At 38.7% G+C, this 23480-nt stretch overlaps 2 protein-coding genes across 3 annotated transcripts in view; both read left to right on the top strand.

Annotated features, from left to right (window-relative positions):
- The window catches only part of LOC115675189 (2,3-bisphosphoglycerate-dependent phosphoglycerate mutase 1-like), a 32579-nt gene extending 12701 nt beyond the window's left edge, over positions 1–19878 (top strand). The window contains exon 9 of the mRNA XM_056317163.1: positions 19864–19878. The gene's annotated coding sequence lies outside the window, so the exon portion shown is untranslated. The remainder of the gene's footprint in view (positions 1–19863) is intronic.
- LOC115674980 (uncharacterized WD repeat-containing protein C2A9.03-like) lies at positions 9259–14520 on the top strand. 2 transcript variants are annotated; one of them, XM_030597523.2, is made up of 9 exons: positions 9259–9457; positions 9579–9746; positions 10530–10616; positions 12857–12991; positions 13078–13188; positions 13271–13362; positions 13455–13560; positions 13647–13733; positions 13816–14520. In XM_030597523.2, the coding sequence occupies exons 1-9, from the start codon at positions 9290–9292 to the stop codon at positions 14227–14229; spliced, it is 1368 nt and encodes a 455-aa protein (XP_030453383.1). In that variant the 5' UTR covers positions 9259–9289; the 3' UTR covers positions 14230–14520. The 2 variants fall into 2 exon arrangements, with proteins under 2 accessions (XP_030453383.1, XP_056173136.1); XM_056317161.1 differs by lacking the exon at positions 9259–9457 and adding an exon at positions 11943–12006 and having other exon boundaries at positions 9692–9746.
- Positions 19879–23480: the final 3602 nt, after the last annotated feature.

A 23480-nucleotide genomic window follows, 5' to 3' on the forward strand; every position in this document is an offset into this window, starting at 1 on the left:
TTGCTAAAATATGGTTAGCTTTTCATTTCAACTAGAAGAATGGGATAATTATTGTATTATTTTCAGTAGATGTCACAATCTATATATTTATAACTCTATAAATATATTATAAAATGTTACTACGTACTATTCGTAAGTGTTTTTAAGGGATTGATCCTGCAGTCAACGTGGATTGTTAGATAAAAAGGGAAAAAACGCAGTCCCTAACTAATGGGTGTTAAAGGGTTATAGACGCAAAACTGATCAAACCCACGGTTAATTATGAAAAGTTACAATGAGTAAGAAAAATCATTGAAGGATGGGTTATAAGATTTTGTGAAGTGTAAAAGAAAGTCAAGATACATTAGATATTTTATTAACATTAATAAAAAAGTTATTATTAACTTAAATAAATTATTATTTTTTTGGAATATTACGAGTTATAGGACCAAGAAAACTCAAAGCCACAAAACGAAATTAGTTACGAGGGATATTTAGAGATAAATTATTATTAGTGGGAACAATGATGTACGTCAAAGGAGAGTTAATGAATAGCAAAAGAAACTTACTAAGTAGATTACAATTATATATTGAAAAATAGAAAACCAATCCACAGATTTTAGGACAATGAAAGGGAAATTACGTCCTATAAAAAAGAAATTGCGAAATTGTATCTAACAAAATTACTGTCAGTGAGGAAAATTATGAACAGCGAAAAAATGTTACGATCAGTTGGGGTATTCTAGAATGATTTATATATTATAACAAAGTTTTCTCTAAGTGTGTTAGGTAGCATCTCGTCATTGTAGGAAATGATTTTGATACTATTCTACAAGAATAGTAAAGCATATCTACACTAATTTATTATTCTCCTTATTCTTCTCTTTTCATTATTTTCTTATTTAATTGTAACCCATATATATATTTAATAAATATTTTATTTTTTTAGTATGTTTTCCTATGTTAGCTAGTAGATCAAAGCTCCCATTGTCTATATGCATTAAGAAGCAGTATAAAATTTACGAGATATAGTATTCTATATTGTATTTGTGAATTTCTACGTTGAAACTATTTAGTTGCTTTCTACTTTGATAACTTAATTTTACGTGTACTTTTTGCAACTAATGATATGTTAAAATCATTTTGTATTTATGCTAAAATGTTTCATGCTCCACTTTAATTATACTTTTTATATGGCAATCCAATGAACATCTAGTATAAATAAAAATAGAAATTTTTTAGGTATTCTAGCAATTCCAAGCTATCTTAACATGCTCATATTTTGCCAAGTCAGCTTTTGGAGTCAAATTGCTAAGCTCGAGTCTTTTCGCAGTGCAGTGACAACATTTTTATGGCAATAACATCCTTTCCAATTCACAATTGTCCATATTTACTACTTTCCAGATATACTTCCCTAATAAAAGAGGCAGTAAATCAACCTGATTTATGACAACATTTTTATTGCAATAATTTGTTTCCTAATCTACAAAATATTCAGCCTCAAGCCAATTTTCCCTTCATAAAAAGGTGCAAAGAACTTCCATTTCTATTATTTTTACAATCTCAAATTGAGTTGTTGTATCTTAGACATTTTGTCATATGGGCTTTATGTAGAAGGTCTTACAAATAATTTTATTTCTATTAATTAGTTTTTGAGATGGTTGGGGGAGGCATTTACATTCAACAAGCACATCTAAATAACCATCCAAAATTACTTACTAAAATATAATCTTCCATCTATTGTTGAAATTATTTTGTTTTTATGATTACCCGTCATAACGCGCGGCGCGAAAGCTATTGCCAACGAGATGACCATGTAGGCAAAATGGCCATTTGCACAGTTGGCAAAATATCCATTTGCACCTAGATATCTAGATATTTATGGGAAGAATAAATAATTTTGGGAAGCATATTCAGATTCCTTCACTCAAAAAATCAAGAGCCAGCTGGGGCGCAAATACATTACTAGAATAATTGGGTAGGAAAAAGGAGATTTCCCAACTTGAAAAATTATTTTATTTTGCTTTCACTTTCAGCTTCCCTCTCCACTGAATATCTCCGGAGAGAAAAAAAAAATATCCATGCGCCACTAAATTAAAAAAAGCAAAAAGTGAAAAATCATGTTATTTAGCAATAAAAAAATCAACAAAATATCTTTTTTATTATTCTCTATTCTTTACCTTTTCTGTTTTTTTATTGCTAGAAAACATCAACGTGTGGAATAAAATCATTATATATGCTAGTTTGCGAAAAATAAAAGAAGATAAATATGGAGGCAATGAGAGAGACTGATCAAGACCGGTCCCCCTCATTCTTATAAATCACTCATCTACTATGTTCCATATCTTAAAATTGACAATCATATCCCTATGGAACCTTTTGAAGTAAAAGGAATTAGGGCCCTCCATTTCATAAATTAGCACTTCTCCTCCCAAATTATCGCACCTAATAGTATTTTATTTAAGTGGACCGACCACCCGTAGAACATTTTGATGGATCCATCCGACATGTGAAGAAGTCGAGAACATTGACAAAATGGTCGTTGTGAACAAGCCTTTAATTGTTCCGTAATTACCATCGATGAGCTACCTCGAAAGCCACGAAAACTTAGAAATAGAGAATGACATGAGGAAAGGGACCTAAATATCTGTGTACTAATCCCTAATCGAATTGTTTCAGATTCGCAAGTGAAAGAAATAATGGCTGTGACAAGTGATGTTGCTAGAATGGGCAAATAATAAGCTAATTATGACGTCAATTCACAAAGAAGCGATTTCCTAGCTTCTAGCTCGTCGGTTTTCGAAATCGAGCTATCAGGTCTTTATCCTATAATATTTTCTTCTTTTCATTTTCAGCTTGAAAAGACCTTTGTTTTTTCCCCAAACGCCCGTCTTGTTTTTATCACCTTTTGGGGCTTGGAGGTCTTGAACTTGAATATTTTATGGACGTTGATGTCCTCATCAACCAACAAGCCAGCCAAAAGATTTTTGGAGAAAAAGAAATTCACATTATCTTTATTTTCCCCTCTTTTCCTCTTGAGATTTCTAGAGTGGAACAAAAAGATGAAAAATTTCATTTGGGATTACTCTAATTCGGATTATATCACGTGATTTTTAATTAGTGGAAGGTGTGGACTTTTGCATTTGTCTCCGCTTGGGTTAAGGATGGTTACGATGGATTTGGTCCGTTGGAGTCACGAGTCTATACGAAAAATTGCCGACTTAGGAAGAGTTTATTTGTCTACACTTGGAAAAAAGTAATTTTCTTCCCTACTCCATTCATAAATTTGAAAATAAAAAAACAATCATGTCATAGAAAATTATGAAAAAGCGGCATACTATTCTTCATGTCAATATTAAGCTGATTTGCTTTGAATAAAAGATTCAACGTGAAAGGATTTAGCATAAGGAATGCCTTTGAGACATTTCTTAAGCATATAGATATAAAATAGTTTAATTCTCTTAGTATTGATTACACATAATGCGGGTAATGTTACTAGATTGAGTGCTTAATAAGCGTCCGAAAGATGCTCGGCAACTATCCTCAAGAATATTACTAGAGCAACATTCACAGACGAGAATCATTCCAAAGACCAGAAAGGCATGCACAATTTAATTCGCGTCTAAACAGAAAAAGGGAACTCCTGTTGCTCGACCACCCCAAGAAACAAGGTGTCATCTTCGAGCATCTGAGAGTTATGCAACAATGGCGAATCCTTATGGAAAAGGTCAGAACAAAGAAGATGCCGTAGGAAGCATCGAAGAGAGAAGACCCCCTTGAGCGGGGTGGGTCAACATGGGTCACGTCGTCGCTGGCTGCTGCCGAGAATCTGAGATTTCTTGGAGTGGAAGCACGAGCACCCACTTATTCAAAGCATGAGCAACCCCACAACATCATCTCTTTGTCCTCTACCTTCCTTCTCTAGAGAGATCCACGCATGAAATAATTGGTCCGCGAGGCGATGGCCGCAATGTTCTTGATGAGAGGGGGATACAGAATACAACATGCAGTACATGCAGCAACAGTGTGGCAGAAATAGAATAATATATCATCTAGGGGGTTCCATGGATCAATTATGAAGCTGCTTGGGAGTGAGACCTCCCAAGTCAACGTCAACAAGCATGCTTCTTTCTTGACATGTCTTTTTCTCCTTTTCTTGGCCAAATCCCTCGCATGGTCATTGAAAATGGAGAAATTTATTATTATAATCTTCAAAAGATCATAAAAAATAAAAATAAAAACAATTGCTCGTATGTGCAGACAACAACAATTGGGCCACGGTCACGTTCGACAAATGAGGCTACTCAATATATCAAACTGGCTTGGGTGATTCTGCCCCACTAGCAATAAAGGTACCGAGAACTCGACAGTGTTTGAGGTTGCATATTAACCACTTAGATTATATCGGTCTCGTCAAGATATCTAGTGATTTATAGAAACCTAGTTTAGGGCGCCGAATGAGATGTATAAAGTATGGCCTTGAAATATATAAATTAGAATATGGTTGCACTTGCAGGACATGTTGTTGCCTTGACAGGGAAGAGAAGAACAGGTGATGAGAGAAACATGACTACATGCAAATATTAATTGGGGGCGTGAAGAGCTCCATCAGAATCCCGAACCGCGCGATTATGTCGGTACGTTCAAACCAATAGCTTAAATTGTTAAAGATCACACGATTTCACACGTGTTATAATTACAAAAAATTACCCGAAGCCCAGAGCATTGAGCACCTGAGGTGTTCCCAATCTTTGTGGTTTAATCAAAACTATGGTTCTTAAATTATGATCAACCACCCAAGGACCAGAGAAGCAGCTCCGATCAGATTAGAAAAAGTGCAACAGAGAAATGTTTTGTTTTTCTAGCATGCAGCCCCTTGCACTTATCCTCGCTCTTGTGCGTCCCTTTCACATAACCTTTCGGGTTAGAATTGGACCACTCTTTTTGACTCTTTAAGGTTTTACATTATCCTTTCGATATAAGATTAATTTGGTCAAAAAAATAGAAAAAGAAGACAAGCATAACCTCGTAATTATTCCTATATGTTGATCCGTTCTACACGCAATTTGCGGTGGCGCAACTCGATTGGGTTCATCATGTCCACCGCTAGGGTTATGCTGACTTAGCAGCAGATTAGCGTTATGATGATAAAGCTTTCGCTTAGAGGTGTATTTGTCTTCTTGGGGCTTGTCGGCACATCTAACTTTAATATAACCTCGTTTGGTTCCATACTTCCATGATAAGAAATAATAAGATGGATTCTCGTTCGAGATATTCCTCTCAATTTTTTGGATCGTAAAAAGTTTTGATCTTTTAAAGAAGAACACTCCTCAACGGCGGTGGCAGGCGGCCATCAGGGACCAATGATCAATGGTGGCGACGATTGTGATAAATCTGGGTTTTCTATGAGGATGGTGGGTCGTAGGATTGTGGAATTGGAATCTTGATACTTGCTATTGCTAGATAATTCAATTCCGCATTTTTCGAGGAATGTCATTTCACGTGGGATTCAAATCCATACTTGGATTTCTCCCCCCTTCCACATTTTTTTCTTGAAATTCTATATATCGAGAAATCTATATCTGCAGTGAATTAAACAAGCATATGTCGTTCAAGTTTGAGAAGTAATCGCCGGACTCTCGAGCCCAATGGCCATTGTCCCACTTGAATGGGGACCCCTTACCTCTCTCTCATACCCCACTGTTTTACTGAAATTCTTCCCGCGACAAAATATCTTTGATCAAAAGTCGTTCGTTGGTTGTTAAATTAAAGAAAGCCAGTGTTTTGCGCTAACTCCAGATAGGAAAGATCACAAACTATTAGAAATCAACGACTTTGTACATAACGAGACTGTACAAACAGAAACCATGCCGAAATTTAATCGATGACGAGGCCCGAAAAATACATACTCGATGAAGTAACTAGAAGTAAAAAAATTATGACAGAATTTAATCAACGACATAGCTTGAGAACACAATGATTCTATTATGTCATAATTTAATCAACGACACAACACTTAAGATAGAGATTACATGTCGAAATTTAATCAACTATACGAACTTGAAAGAAAAAAAAAACGAGTGCAGTTATAGAAAGTAAGGATACTGAAAAAATAATAAATTTATTTGATTTATACAAGGATCTTTAATAGACTATGGATGATATTTATAATGGTTCGGTGGGGACTACTTTTCGACGCCTCGAACGATTTCCGTCGATCCGCCTCCATGTTACCTAATCTCCTCAAAAGATTTTGTGCGAAACAACCAAGGCAAAGGACCACACGGAAATCCCCCAGTTGTTGTTCCCACCCGTGTGGGACCCCCCTTATTACCGACCAAAACACCTGACGGGGGCCCACGCACGTTACTCGTGAACACCCCGAAAGCTTAACCATGGTTAGCTGCTAACCACCCCCCGCGGCCCAACGTGCGAAACGCCGTCAAAAGTCACGGAAACGGAGGGCCCCGCCAAAAAGTATATAAGAGGACATGTCAGCTGACGTAAGCCGCCTGGTGGCACCTGGCGCAAGCTTTTACTCTCCCGAGAGAGAGCAGCCGATGCCGCGCGGGACACGTGGACGTCGCGGATCGCTGCTCTGCGGGGACCGCGAAGGCTCCGGCTGGGGCCGCCAAGTGGCGGGTCCCTATTGGCTCTGTTCCTCCGCTTTGCATGCGCTTCATTTATAGTCCGGTGTTTCATTTTTCCTTAGAAAAATACGACGTCTTTATTTCTCGTACTGTTGGGGAAACAAGGAATAAAATAGGGAACGGACGGGACCGACCACGCGGCTACACAAGGGAGACCGCGACCGACAGGTGTCGGTCCACTGGGCTTGCCCCGTGGTCCGAGGAGTGGTGAGAGAAGTCAGAACCCGTACCAAAAGTCCCAAGGTAGAGAAATTTAAGCCGACATCTCCGCTTCTTTCTTTGTCTTTTACTTCAATTGCCGCCGGTTGCCGGCAGGGGTCAACATGCCCCGAAACCGAAAAACGGGACTGATAGGAACCCGCTCGATTTCAAGTTCCAAGGTATAAAAGCCAGATTTCAAAAATTAGAAGATCCATTTCAAGTTCTAGATAGATGAAATCTGAAACTAAATTTTTTATATTTTTCTTGATCTGGTGATATTCATTAAAAGTAATGATTCACTGTAATCGTTTAATTAATAATATAAGTGAAACTTGATAAACCCTAGAATCAATCCTAAAACCCGTGACAGTGTAAGTTCCAAGTTCTATGTTATGCAGGTAGGTTTTAGGTTCAAAAAAATGAATTATCTGTTCAACGGGTAGGTTTCATGTTCGAGTAGAACTTGTGCGGAACCTGAAACTGTTCACCTATGGTTGCAGGTTACATGGCTAGATTGCTCATTGGGTGGAGGGTTATTACCATGAAAAAAAAAAAAGAGAGAGTAAGGGGAGCCAATAAAAATGGTAAGTCTACAAATACAAGAAGAATTATGATTTGAATTCAATAATTCCTTCTATAACATGTACGGTAAAAGATCTCGTCCTAGGCCTTGTCAAAGTTTTGCACGTATTTAAGATTTGCTCGAAAAGGTGGATTAATGGAGGTGCACATATCCTCACTTAAACACCAAATGATCGTTATTAAAAAAAAAAGAAGAAAACTAAGCATATGAAAAATAAATACAATGGATGATCTTCGAATATTTAAAAGATCTTAGGGATATCGTATTTATGAAAAATACGAGATTCAGAAAAAGCAAAACCCGTCCAAAATAGATCTCGCCACATAAACCTTAATCGAGAGGAGATTTGTTTTCTCCGTTTTCCTTTTTCAAGCAAAACATTATCCACATACTTATTCGCTCAAAACACACTATCCTAAAATCCAGAAAAGCACGAGTATTGTATTAGAATTCGTCCGTCAATATTTTCAACAAGAATTTAAGGTGTTTCGCATCAAATGACGATAAATAACAAAAAACAACGTGAGTTATAAAATCCAAAAATTAAAAAAAAAAAAAAAGAGAAGAGAGAAGAGTAGAGAGAGAGAGAAATTAAAAAGTAGGCCGAGGAATTGTGGTGAGCTAAATAAGGAAAATTGGGTGGGGGCGGATATCCAATAACAAAACGACAGACAGATAACGCCAGCTCAGCAGTAGCAACTTTCTCGTTACGTCACATTGCTGTCTCAATCGCAACCCAAATTTAACCCCCCCCCTCTCTCTCTCGCTCTCTATTTTTATCCCCTGGAAATTTGGTATTTACAGCGGCAGGAAATTAGATAAAATAAAATACAAAAAATATGAAAAAATAAAATAAAATTTGGTAACAGCCGGTAACAGGCCGGTCGAGTGGGTCCCGCTCCCACCCCCCCCCCCCCAAAAGCCCACGGGATTCTTTTCCCTCCCTTTTTCCCCCCTTTTCTTCGCCGCAACGAATAAATATTATTATTATAGTATTGCATTATATCATAAAAATAATAGAAATGAATAAAAAAGAAAAAAGGAAAAACCCTCAATGAAGACATCGTGGGCCCGTGCGGGTCCCACGCCTTCATCTTCTTCACACACGAACACTCTCTCTCTCTCTCTCTCTCGTCTCTCTATAAGTATAGGACGCAGGTGGCTTCATCCTCCTCGCTGTTTTGGCCAAAAAAGCACAGAAAGGTTCATCTCCACACACACACACACACACACACACACATACACCCCTCTGGATTCTTCTTCTTCCTCTTCCTTCCGTCCTTCCTTGCCTTCCTTGAATCGCCCGCTTCCCCCGGCTCTCGGTGGCTGATCGTCCATTTTTCCGTTCCAGTTTCCTCTCCGTTTTCCGGGAAAGTTTCTCAATTCACCCCCCCCCCCCCCAGACCGCCGCCCTTTGTTCCGGTTTCTTGGGCGCTTCCCCGCGTTCCTTCTCTCGTGGGTTTCCTCCTGAGCAGTCCCCTTCTCTGTTTCTCGGTTCGGAATTCCAAGGTACGGTCGCCAAAGGAAGCCCTTCTTCTTGTTTTGTTCCTTTCGTAAGTGGAAGCGCTCGTTCTTTTCTTGAGTTCGTTTGGTTCTTGTTTTCTCGTGCGATGTTTCTCGTAGGATTTGACCTCGTCAGGTCGATTTGACGATACCCTCTTGTTCGTTTCCCCCGTATTTACTTGTTCATATGGACGGCCTCTGGTTTTTCTCTGTTTCTGTTGTGTACCCACGGTTTTTTTTTTACCATAAAGCGTCGATTTTGTTTTGTTAAATCGCCGCAAGGTCCGGTCTTCAGCGCAATCCGTTCGCCTGAGCCGTTTCGATCTGCAATCGAATTCGCTTTCGTGCGTCCCTGATCACTTTTTAGCCTTGGATGATTGCAGAGTTAATGGAGCAATTCCACAACGACGACCTTGAATACGTGGTCGACGACTACTTTGACGAGTTCTACGACGACGATAATCCCTTCTTTGATGTTGAATCGCCTGGCAGCACCGATGTGGAGTCGGTGGACTCCGACTTCGAGGACGACTTCGAATCGGTTCGTCTTCAGTGTGCCTTTTATCTCTCTCGTTCTCTTGGTGATATAAATAATCGCCGAGTGATGTGAATACTAATACTGCTATGTTAATTCATTCTTTCTGTGGTTTTGGGTGCAACAGAACAAGCCGAAGACTGATACCTCTGCTTTGGAAGCGAGAAATGGGAAAGATATACAGGGGATACCCTGGGATAGGATGAACTATACGCGGGACAAGTACCGCGAGAAGAGATTGAAGCAGTACAAGAACTACGAGAGCCTGTCGCGTTCTCGCGTGGAGCTCGACAAGGTGAGGTTTTTGTTCCATTGAAACCCCTTGATTTTGAGTTTGTCTTATGGTTTAGGCGTGCTATTATTTAATGTGTTTGTTTGTTTGTGCGAAGTTTGCAGATTCACTTGTGTATGATTTGATTCCACATGCAGAATCATTTGCTACCCTCGTTTCTTTATACGTGTAGTTTTTATCCTTATATGCTCTTCTTGATTCTCCCATTATCGTGACATCTCCAAAAAGTTTTGCAACCCCTCGATTCGGGGGTGTCCAGTGTGTTCAACTTTGTTAGATCTCGAACTCATCCGATCCCAGTGAACATATACCCCATGGTGTGTTCTCATGTTTGGTGTAGTTCTTCTTGATCTGAATTACAGATCGGCTTTCTCTAGCACCACAACCAGTGATCTGGGATTGAATATAGTTTTCTTGTCATGTCATGATCCAAAGTTGCTATGTTTGGGAATTTTTTTTGTTTTTTTGACTTGGATGCAATGAAATGGAGTACTTTGGTTTTAGCTGTTTAAGAAAGAATTATAAAGCATCCAGTTGTTTTTTTAGCTAATTTTTCAAAGATCTTCTCCCTGTTTACTCTTTTAGACTTTCTGTTTGGGTATCTTGATCATTGTTATAGTTAGCCCATTAATTTTAAGGACTATGCCCTTCTTTCTTGATTTTTAATCTTTGCCAATAATTAGATGATTAAATTGGACATGTTTGAAGAAACCTCCAATTTCCAGACTTTACCTCTTTGGATGTTGTTTCTTTTACAGTCTTTTTAAGCATATATTTCATTAACAGGAGTGCTTGCAAGTTGAGAAGGGGAAGAACTTTTATGACTTCCAATTCAACACGAGGCTTGTCAAATCGACAATCGTGCATTTTCAGGTAGAGATTTCATGCTAAGCCAATACTTCCTTTAAGTTCGTCCAAATAGGGACCCTTTTTATTTTCCGGGCACTCTCATGCATCATGCATAGTCAATATACATTAACTGTCAGTGCCAACTGCACGAGTTACATCTAGTGATTAGTCAGGTCGATATTTGTGCCTAAAAAGCATTTCTGTCGAATTTGTAATTTTAATTCCTCCATTTCATTCAAATTAAAACCACTATTTCAATTGCATGATGTTTGTAAGTTGCCTTTCAAATTGGACCTGCATTCTTGCTTGTAAAATCAGCAATGCATCATCCATTTTCACCAGATTGCTGCATTAATTATGCTTCACTGCTCTTCATTCATCATCACGCATGTTGCATCATAGCATCAATAGAAGTTACTAACTAGTAGGCTTTGGGTCTTCGAATTCATCCTTCCAAAGTAGTTAGAATATCTTGTTAAACATACGGCTCTAGTCTTGTAGTCTTGCAGGTTTGTCAGTATGATAGTATCCTTTTTGGGTATTGTTATATATGCTAAGTGCTCTAAGCCTCTACTAATTGTTGGAAGGTATGGAGCTTGCGTATCTCTTTATTTTAGGTTTTGATAGATGTTTTGCCTTGTGAAAATTTTAGCACTAGAAACAAATGGATCTGATCTTGTATGTACACCAAGTAGTTCAGTAAAAGGAGCGCAAGGAAATTCCACTGGTGGTCTTCAACAGAAAAAAGTATACTGGTGACCTGACCTTGGGAAACTTATTGACATGAAAATCTGGCACTACGACCTTTCTCTGGCAACATGAAAATCTGGCAGTATCACCTTTCTCTGGGCAAGAATAGAGACTTGCTAATAGGAACTCTTGTTGGGGCCATAGATATCAAAGATTCCTTTTCTTTTTGTACTTGCAACTTGGTGATTGAATGCAAACAATAGCTGGTTATGCTTTTGCAGAAAAAAAGTACATCCCAGTGCTTTCACATGATCAGTTTCCATTTCTCCAGGAAAAGATACTTCTATGAAAAAATAAGAAGGAATACAAAGTTCGACTTCCAATGAGAAATCCTCGGTTAGATGAGTTAACCTTGGATAGAAGCCACATGAAATGCATTGGATTTATTCTTGTTTATGGCTCAGCATTTTATCTTAACCTGTGAATGCATATGTTGCAATATTGGGATTGTTGTTATTCCTTGAATTTTCTTATGATAGAAGGTTGAAATGGTTTGTTTGTATCACTCTGTGTGCATCATTTCTATTGCTTGTTAAATATTATTATGTCTCTTAACTCTCTGCGGCATCTAGAAATGCTATATAACTCTCTTTATTACAGCCTCTAAAGCAGGGTGGAAGTAATATCTGAGCAGCTGCTGCAATAAGGATACGTTTTTTATATGGTATGATAGGAAAATGTTTGAGATTTAGGCGAATAATGTTGTGAGAATATCTGCCAGCCGTAAGGGTGCTGAGTAGCTATTACAAGCTTTTTGGATTGTTATTAGGATCTTTCCTGAATCTGGTTCTGCCATGCAGTTTCTTGTTTTCTCTCTCCTTGTCGTTTTCCTCTTTTTTCCTACCTTAAGTTCATCTGTTCACATTTGTATGTTTCACATAAATGGTTATCAGTCGATACATTTTGGCAAATTATTACTGTTGCATGCATACACGATTGGATCATGCGTGACACTTTTGGGATGTAATGACTTGCATGTCTCTCCTTTTGGTTACTTTCACCAAAAGAAACTTTTTTATTATGTTAGGGCTCTTGATTATGCACGTATTGCATTCTTCTTCGTGTGGCTTCACATGTTTCTTCAGCTTTACGACAGTTCTTACGTGTTAGTCATTTGAGAACTTGCCATTATCCAATTAGAGGACCTTGACTGAACTAAAGTTTTTATCTACTATATATACTCATGCTTCAAGATCAACAAGGATTACTTCTGATTTTTTAACTTTGGCTTTTAGGCAGGTTAACCATTTCTCATCTCTAACACTATTATCCAAGGGGTCTGGTTTGTCTTAGTAGGCCGAGGGTTCTAGTAGAGAATAAAGTCTATTAAGCTTTACCTGGAACTCTAACTTTGGCTTTTAGGAACTTTGATCCGAACTCTAGCACTATTGTCTGGAACTCTAACTTTGGCTTTTTAGAGCAGCAGTTTTCTGTTCATAGCACATGCACTTATATCATCTTTTTCCTTGATTGCTATTTGGGGCTCGTCTCATTGGTTCATTGCCTTTTTGTAGCTGCGCAATCTTTTGTGGTCAACTTCCAAGCACGATGTGTACCTCATGCAGAACTACTCTGTAATGCATTGGTCTGCACTGCTTAGGAGGAGTAAAGAGGTACTCAACGTGGCTAAACCCATTGTTCCAACACTGGTAGGTGTCTCCTAATCATCAGGGCTTTCAGTGAATAATATTTCATTATTCAAGCGCTCATTTTCTTTTCTGTATGCATTTTACAGAAGCGTCCTGGTTTGTTATCACAATCGCTTTCTAGAGTTCAAATAAGCACCATGGCCATAAAAGACGATTTATTGGTTGCTGGTGGCTTTCAAGGGGAGCTTATATGCAAGGTATGGAACTCTTACTCTTGGGATAACTGAAATAGTTATGAAGACTTCGACTCGTTTACTAACCTCCTTTGTGTTGACCCAGTTCATGAGCCAATCTGGAGTTGCATTCTGCATCAAAGTAACAGCAGATGATAATGCCATTACCAACAGCGTGGATATATCGCGGAACCCGACGTGAGTGCCCATCCAGCAGACTTAAAAGATTGTTTCATAATTTTTCTGATTCTCTCCTTTAGAGGCTGACCTACAGGTCATTCTTTCATCAGGGGTTCGTTGAGGGTTGTAACTGCAAATAACGATGCTCAAGTCAGGGTTTTTGATACGCAGAACTTTGCTTGCCTCAACTGCTTCAACTTCGAATGGTGTGTAAATGTAAGTGCCCACGTCAAAATGTCCCTCCGAAGTTCGGCATTCAATGGTTTGATACTCTCCTCACTTGCTCTTATGACTATTTACAGAATACCTCTGTAAGCCCCGATGGCAAATTACTGGCAGTTCTCGGGGACAGCGAAGAGTGCTTGATAGCTGATGCTCAGTCTGGAAAAGTAAGTCAATTGTCACTGGTAGATGCAGGTTCAATATTTAGGCTGGGATTTGTGTTCTCACTATGCTTCTTTGTAACTGCAGACAATCAACAGCTTGAAAGGGCACTTGGATTATTCCTTCGCTTCTGCTTGGCATCCGAATGGTCAAATTCTGGCCACAGGCAATCAAGACACGACGTGTAGGCTCTGGGACATTAGGAATCCGTCGCAGTCCTTTGCTGTTCTCAAGGGAAATATGGGGGCCATCAGAGCCATTAAGTTCACATCTGACGGCAGGTTCATGGCCATGGCCGAGCCTGCCGACTTTGTGCACATCTACGACACGCAGTCCGGGTATGTTAAGGGGCAGGAGATCGACTTGTTCGGAGAGATTGCCGGCATATCGTTCAGCCCCGATACGGAAGCTCTCTTTGTCGGGATCGCAGACCGCACTTACGGGAGCTTGTTGGAGTTCAACAGGAGGCGGTGTAACAGCTATTTGGACTCCATCGTGTGAATACAGGGTTTGCTCCAGAAAGTGTAGATATATACGCACGGCCTAAAATGATAGGTTTTGTATTTTTGGGGACACGGTTATGTGCATACATATGTGCCAGTGATTAACATTGGTAGTTTTAATATCTCCGGCCGGCCGAAGTTAGATGAGCAATTGAATAGATTTGGGTTTTGGTTTTTGGCGTTGGAGAGTTATCTTATTATTAAAGGCTTCCAAATTGTTTTTTTTCCAGTTCTGTGTGTACTTATGAAGACTAGCTATCAATTCAATTTAATTGTTGTTTCTTACTTATTTCACTGTGTGTGATGTTCGCTATTCTTGTATCCGTTCCTCACGTTTGAAGATGGTTTAGTCGGGTTATCCATGGTCCTTAATGTTGATTAGAATCCAACTGATGTTGATGCTTAGTTGAAGAGTTTTTCTTGGTAATGTTAATTCAACATTCACAGATAACGAATGTTGCGTGGTGTTGATTCTGAAAATGACCGCCCGATGCTTCATCTGTAGTTTCGTGCCGCCCATTCCATGTGTCAACTTGGTATAAAACACTGTCGACTCTGATTTGACTTGTTCAAACACCATGTGGCCCCTGCTAAGTGGAGTGAGACATATTCTGTGCTTACACATTAAGTTGTCTACGGTTGAGCATTATATGTGGTAGGTTTGAAGAACTGGTGTGAAAGGAGCATAGGGTGAAAGATGACATGAAAAGTTTGGTGGAATCAAAAGAAGCAGAACTTTCAGGAGAGAAGGAGAGAGAAGCAAGGGTCTCATTAGGAAAAGTGGCGGTTTCTTACTAGAGCAAAACGAGATGTCTGTGATGACAGAGTTTGATGTTCATGATGTTGCGCTTTTCGGAAGAAAGTTGGGTCTTTTCTGACAATGAAATATCGAGGTGACTCCATCCGCGACAGATCTTTTGTGAAAATCCAGCTGATGAAGAAGGCCCCCCCATTCTCGAGTGGCCTATCTTTGGAAGATTGTTAGGCATGTATCTCCTGTCCTAAATCATATTTTTAGATCCTTGTGAACACCCAAAATATTCGGCGTGATTGTAACTTATCGGTGTATTAGCATAAAACGCACTCCCGTATACTGCGCCAATTCCCTCTCACGAGTAATAAGACATGTCAAAATGGATCTTAAACCATATCTTAACTCATATTTGATGGGATGAGTCATTATATGAATTAGTTGTGTTTAGTAAATAAGTTATAAATGAGATTAGAATATAAGCGTTAAATGGGTTCACAGTTTTTTTTGTCAAAATAGGTTCACAGTTTACCCAACACATCTCTGTGATTCTCTTTTTACCCTCAATGAGAAAATAATAGATTTTTCGGCCTGTTCCAAGTTTAAAAAAGTCTTTGTGGGCCCGCAAGATGGGCTCAACTTTGCCCTTATCAAAAATATTAAGACGGCTTCTTTTTTTCTCCATTATTTTTTATTTTTATTGATCTTGTAAGCTTCGTCTGTTAGTTATTGGAGTATATTTTCCTTAGTTGCATTTGGCATCGTTATTTTTATGTAATATTCTAATATTAATTCTTGTCATTGCAATCCATGGTTAGCATAAATCATCTTCTTCAATATCTTACATTCTATTTAATTAAAATTTCAATCATCCACATTATTTGTTGCTATAATTTTGTAAATTCACTACCAAATACTAACTTTTTCTTATTCTTCGTTGTGAATCAATACAAAGATTGAAAATTCTATGCAATGTTGAAAGCCAATTCTTTAGCGTCTTATAATAGCGATTGTATCCAAATAACATACATTCATGAAGAGATTAAAGTGGGTTAATTAGGTGAATACGAATTCTCATAATTTGGATCAAATATAGAAGTATTTTAATAATATGAATCTAGTGGGATATGTATCCCTAAATTTGTTTTGCATATAAATGGGTTAAATAGGTCAATTTGGGTCGGATCATTTTCGATCCGACCCATCCATTTGACGGCCCTACGAATATTACTAATAATTATTTTCATCTCAAGAAACTAGCACTACCAATTCCGCGGTGTCGACTGACCTAATAAATCTATAAGATTGTAATTTGTTTTCACTTCCTTATATGTTGATTTTTAACAACTATTTTACAATCACCTAGCTATTCGGCGATATTAGAGTTTCAAATTTAAACTTTTGATCAAGGTTTTGTGCATATAAAATGTGCTTCGCAACATGTATTGATGTAAACAGTCAAGGCGCAATCACGATGCCCGATTCAAAGGTAGGTTATGCCCCAACATCTAAAATCGGTACTTTATGTTCTTCACATCTATATTATATGGCGATCTCACTTAAGGACGCAAATTACAACGTTACTATCTAAAAAAAAATTTGTTCAGTATTTTCTAGCCTCGATGAGTTACAACCTCGAATAACAATACGCTTGTTTAAGATGATAGATAGAAAGATAGACGGACAGACATATAGATATGCATATAAGATTTTAAGTGGTTTCTTCTTTTCAAGGTTATATGATTCGGATCCTCGAGCATGGACATCACAACCGGGTCCAATTAGCAGTAAATTGAGAATAGACAAAAATTAGCAATAAAGTCGGGCTGTCCAGAACATAAAGGCCCAACTGTGGCCCCACTCGATTCGGGTTCGGGCCTCCAAGGATATAATGAAGACGGGCCCAACTAACCCTGTCGGCCCAAATAAAAATAGATCCCTTTTAAATTGATCCACCTGCCAATACCACATTTAAAATATTTAGAGTAAAAGTGACCTTTTGACTTTAAATGCATCCGATTCAGGGAGAATGCTACTTTTTTTTTTCCAAACTAAACTCTCATATAATTTCTGATGATGGCGAAAATTTGAAGGGGAATCTCTTGAAATCTCAATCTAAATACAGATATCTAATCGTATTGTGACATTTTATATGTGTAGTAAAATGGAATATGCGTTATATATAACAATGTAAGAGAAGATTATTTGGGAAAATTTAACATAAATATTATATATACCTAAGAATATTTGAAGTAATAAGTAGTAAAATTAGAATTTATTAGAATGACAAGATAGTTATGATTGTGAATTCAAGTAAAATTGACTCTATTAGGCACGGCATGTTATGCCGTAGAAAGATTAAAAAAAAAAAATACGACCATATGTCTATATAATAATATAGAGAGAAAAATTGATTTTGTTGCTTATTATAGAATTTGTGGCAGAACAGACTAACTTTTATGTGAAACCATAAATTGAGAACAGACAAAAATACATCATAGTAACCTTGACTATAATATACATCATGTACCAGGTGGTAGAGAAATTATTTATAGTTATTAATCCATGCTATGACATAGAGCATAAAAATTGTCTTGCTTCAATACAATATAAATATGTAGTAGAATGCAATATCGCAGTTAATTTGTACTTAATTAAAGAATGACGATTGCTTAAAACTTGATAAAATCATCATGTCAAATTAAAAAGAAAAACGGGCCATGATATACTCATTTTAAGTAAAATAGGACACATAAAGATGTTTGATAAGTGTAAAGTGAATTTACAAAGAAGACAAGCGTACCTATGATATTTATCATCTAATAAACGATGCATATAATTTTTCGTGATATTCAGTCCCATTATTTGAACTCCATCATGGGCAATGTCATTGTTGCAACTAAAAGAATGGATTTCGAAAAAGTAGAGGAGGAGATTTACTCAACATATTTTCAATAAATTATCATATACGAAACCCAGAAGCACGGGCAGTAGTAGCCTCTTCTCTTATCGAGAAAAGAAAGCCGCTATTGGAATTTGACATCCGCGACCGAGCGTTCGGTTTGATCAAAATTACTTGATCCACTGAAAAATCGGCAAAATGACACTATTAGTGCCATAACTTGTGTACGGAGATCACTTTGGTGTCATAACTTTTTTTCGGATCACTTTGGTGCTAACTTTTTTGAAAAACTATCACTTTAGTGCCAATGCTGACATGGCTTGCCGGAAATCTTACGTGGCGCTGACATGGCTCGCCGGAGAGGTCCAGTCAGCATTAAAAACTAAAAACGACGCTGTTTAGTCCGCTGACGTGTACTTTTTTAGAAAAATAAAATTTATATTATATTTATTTATATTTTAAAAAAAATCAAACATTGCAACAGCGGCGAGGGCTCCCTCGCCGCTGCTGCTGCTGCCACCCCACCATCGCCGGGAAGGGCCGGCGGTGGTGGGCGGAGTGGTCGGCGAGGGTCGCCGGCCCCTGGCCGGGGCCCAGCGACCCTCGTCGAGAGGAAGCGATCGCCGTTGCGACCTAGGCGATGGCGAGGTCGGCCTCGCCAGATCTGGCGAAGTCGGCCTCATCAGCCCTCCCCTCTGGCCGGTCGCTGGACCAGCAACCGGGAAAATGTTAGGAAAAAAAAAGATTAAAAAGATTAAAAAATTCGAAAAAAAGCCACATAATTTCCACGTGTACAAGTCATACCATTTTTTTTAAATATAAATGCCACATCAGCTTTTTGGCCTGAGTCACTAAAGTGATCTATTTTCCTCCGATTTGGCACCAAAGTGATCCGAAAAAAAGTTATGGCATCAAAGTGATCTCCGTACACAACTTATGGCACTTCTGGTGTCCTTTTACCGTGAAAAATCTAAAATCCGAGGTCAACGAGCTCGTCATCACAATCCTATCTCATACAGTACAAGCCGGGAAAGTCTCTTCACAAAACAGCAAAATATCTAAAGTATTAATTGTCCAAAAGTTTGCTCATAACATGATTTGAATTCACGACATGATGACGGACGGTGTGACCTTTTGACGCCGGGTGACGCTGACCCGAGTTGACATTTTTGAGGCTAGGTTTTGGGTTTGTCATCCACTCGATCCAATTCCAACCACTCCACCATTAATGGAAGATACTGGGACAAGCCAGTCATGCCATAATCCAATCAGGTACTGAGCTTTTTCCACCTTCTCCAGCGGACCGATTTAACATTAGGGCTAGCTTCCACTTACCATCCATCAAATGAGATGAGAGCATGCTCGGGACATCATCATGACTTAGGCAAGGGAATCATTGTGGCAATCGACATTGTCAATCCATCATGCGAACTCGAGTGCCTATGATGAATGAAATCGATTCGATGGGAGTATGATCATTGTGGAAATCTATCGACCCAAGCTCAGACCATGTTCGTTCGTTGTCATTTAGGGGCAAATGGTATCACTTTGTCGGTCCTTAACAAGTGCTCAAGAGATTGACTTTTCGGGCATCGTCGCATTCACGGTACACCTTCCGATTCACTTGACTATGCTATCATGGCGCATCTGTTCGTGCATCATATGTACCAATGGGACAATGAGGCAAGCAATAGGGTTCCATGCATCATGCTAACTTTTGGGGGATCCCTATTTTTGTATCGCTTCACCTATTTTGTCTTACCTCAACCATCTCGGGCAAGACTTATAAGTATTATATCGCGTTATAGCTCGCACAAATGAAAATTGCCCGAATTTGATTGAAAATTGAACATCACCTGTGCTCTTATTTTATAAAAGAATTCTTGAGATTTGAATTCTTTATGGCATTACCTCAATGAATCATATCTGTTTGGAAATGCTTCGAGCTCGACATATGAGTATAAAATCTCAATCATTTTGCTAGCTCAAATAGTACCTTCAGGTTCAAATCCACTCCTAAACTTCTTGCCCCTCAATCTCTAGTTTTGAAATAGCTAAACTGGCGAAAAACAAATCGGGGAATAAATGGACAGATACTCAAATTGGAATGATGGGATCCTCTCTATTCACGGGTAAATTGTCATCGTTAATATACATTCTTAGGTAGATGACACAATCATAATGACTTTGATTTTCTTTTTTCCTTTTCTTTCTTTTTTCCTTTCTTTTCTTTTCTTTCTTCTTATTTCCGATGGCCGGCGTCCGGCCACCGGCCATGGCCGGCCTCGCCGGGCGTCGCCTTCCTCCGGGCGAGGGCCGGCAAGGCCGCCGTGGCCTCGGTGAGGGCCGGCCTCGCCGGATCGGCGAGGCGAGCCCTCGCCGGGGCTCGCCCGCCCGTGCGAGGTCGAGGCGAGGCCACCGTGGCCTTGGCGAGGGCTCGCCTCGCCGGATCCGGCTAGGCCGGCCCTCGCCGAGGCCACGGCGGCCTCGCCGGCCCTCGCCCGGAGGAAGGCGACGCCTCGGCGAGGCCGCCGTGGCCTTGGCGAGGGCTCGCCTCTCCAGATCCGGCGAGGCCGGCCCTTGCCGAGGCCACGGCAACTTCGCCGGCCCTCGCTCGGAGGAAGGCAACGCCTCGGCGAGGCCGCCGTGGCCTTGGCGAGGGCTCGCCTCTCCAGATCCGGCGAGGCCGGCCCTTGCCGAGGCCACGGCAACCTCACCGGGCCTCGCCCGGAGGAAGGCGACGCCCGGCGAGGCCGGCCCTGGCCGATGGCTGGCCTCCGGCCACCGGCCATGGTAGAAGAAGAAGAAGAAGAAGAAGAAGAAAGAAAAGAAAAAAGAAAAGAAAGAAAAGAAAAAAGAAAAAAGAAAAGAAAGAAAAAAATCAGAAAAAAATATTTAAAAAATTGAATTATACACGTGGAAATGCCACGTGTCATTAAAATTTAAATATAAAAGCCACGTATTAAATTTGATCGAAATTTCTCGCCGTTGGCACTTAAGTGATCGTTTTTTCTCCGATTTGGCACTTAAGTGATCGCCGGCGTAAACTTTTGGCACTTAAGTGATCCGTTTGAAACTTTTGGCACCAAAGTGAGCTCCGTACACAACTTTTGGCACCAAAGTGAGCTCCGTACACAACTTTTGGCACTTCTGCTGTTCTTCCCCCAAATAAAGGGTGAGCTGCAATCCAGTAAATGAAATCTCTAAGTCTAAGGTATGAGATTATCTTATTATTCAGCATGGTACAAAACAACATGAGTTCAATGCAATACAATGTAACCATGAATAATTAGTGCATGGGTAAATGTATTATCTTTCTATTTATGATACAATGATGGAAACCAATAACAACATAAGGTTAATCACTCAAATGCAAATGCATGGAATAGCATATTGTATTGCATGATTATCAACACTTAATCACATGTGAATATATGCATTTGTACTCACATATAGACACGCACCATATTCATTATTAGCATATTGTTTCATCCCGACTCTTGAGGCATCCTGACCGGGGCATCCCAACTCCGGGGCATCGTCGCCACTAATATGTGAACGACGAAATTTAATTTTCACAATACTTTCCATAATTAATTACATAACGACAGTGCACATGATAACATCATAATCACATGTTCACCCTTGCATCAACAATGAAATCAACACTCATTTCAACAATCGACATCTAATACACAACATCTTTTTATGCATATTATTACCTTGCCCTTTTAATGATAATCACATACTTACCTCTTTTCATTTCTCATCATGCCTTTCAAGGATCACGTAATAATGACATGCTTACCTCATTTTCATTTCTCATGCAAGCAATGGTAATATACTTAAAGAATCGGCAACTTTAACATCGACAACCCAAATAATCGACAATGTGAACATCGACAACTTAGGGAATCGATCACGTGATTAATTGACAACACTTAGCTAGTAAATCAGTGAGATAATTAGTAATTCAACACTTAATCAAAATCACGTGAATGTCCTTGTCAAGTCTAAATTTCTTGTTTTTACGCTTTTTCATATAGTATGGAACCAAGTCTTTTGTGAGGTCGATCAAATATTTCTACACATGACAATATTATAGATTCAACTCAAGTAAACACAATTACTCAACATGCTAGTATCAAAGCTTGATCACACTCCTGATTAACATTCAAACTAAATTAACAAACACTACCCAACCAAGTCAAGAGTACTAAGTAGATCAACCCAACTTAGCCTTTAGAGCTTTCACTTACCTTGAATAAAGACTTGAACAACTTGAAGCCTTAATAACCTCTAAAGCAAAATAAACAAGAACAACGATTAACAACTCTCAATCTTTATATAAAAAAACAAAACTTGATTGATAAAAAGAAAATGAAGTCCATGAACTTTTACCTTGTGAATACTTGAAATATGAGATTAAAAGCTCTAACAAATGAAGCTAACTAAATGTTGGAGCTTAATTGAAATTGAAGGGAAAGCTTTGCTTGTTGTTTTGGAAGGAAAAAGAGAAATTGCACTTGAAGATAAGAAGGTGAAATTGCTCTTCCAAGAAGGAGAAGGTAAGATGAATCTTTCTTACTCCTTCACTTATTTTAAAGAATAACTTCAACTCATGTTGATCAACTAGGATAACTAGAGTTAGAATATTATGTCATTCATGATGTCATGCATGATCTAATTTGATAGGCTAAGTTCAATGTCACCATTTAAGAGCATGTAAGTTATGATTTGAGTGACAAATGGCAAGATTTTAGATGGAAAGATGAAGATATTTGATTGGAAAGAGAGAGAACATCATTGGCCAAGTAAAATACATGAATGATGAAACATTATTTGAGTTATAACCATTTCAGGCATTAATGAGAGAGATAGAAAATATCTTGACTTGGGTTTCTCGTGATTTAAAAATAATAGATATTAGTTAATTAAGGTTAAAAACCATGATGACATTGGGGTTAAAAACACTTGGTGGAGAATGAGAGAGATATGTACAAATTAAAAGATTACAAGTAGCATAATTTGAGTAGCTAAATGAAGATAATGATCGGAGAGAGCATAAGATCACCCAAATAGATGCATGAATAAAAATCGTTATTTGATTTGTAATCATTGAAGTAAAGGGCGAGGTCATGCATGAGGTCATTCTATAAGTGAAACTTATGGTTGAAAATGAGGGAGATGTGGCACAATGAATGAGGACTCTAGGCTTGAAAGCTTAAAAAGCATTAATAAGCTAAAGAGGTGTTCAAATAGAAAAGTTACAAGTGGTATAATCATATGGTTCTAAACTAGATATTTTGATAAGCCACAAAGATATCTAATAAATCAATATGTAAACAAGGAAAACAGGGTCATTTCCAAGTGTTGATAAATCAGAAAAATATTTTCAACTCACTAAAAACATTAATTAAAATAACGGTTGCTAGGAAAACCTCAACTCAGTATATTTTGAAACTTGAAAATCATCCAATATGAAATTCACAGCATATCAATCATTTCTACAACTAATATGGTGTCAATTAATTACAGTCATACTACCTCATCAATATAGGCGTCAACATCGTATCATATCGGATTCCGGGCGATA

Source organism: Syzygium oleosum, unplaced genomic scaffold, assembly GCF_021117445.2.
Source record: "Syzygium oleosum isolate NSW1041296 unplaced genomic scaffold, Sole_v2.1 Sole_v2.13, whole genome shotgun sequence".
In the NCBI taxonomy this organism is placed as follows: Eukaryota; Viridiplantae; Streptophyta; class Magnoliopsida; order Myrtales; family Myrtaceae; genus Syzygium; species Syzygium oleosum.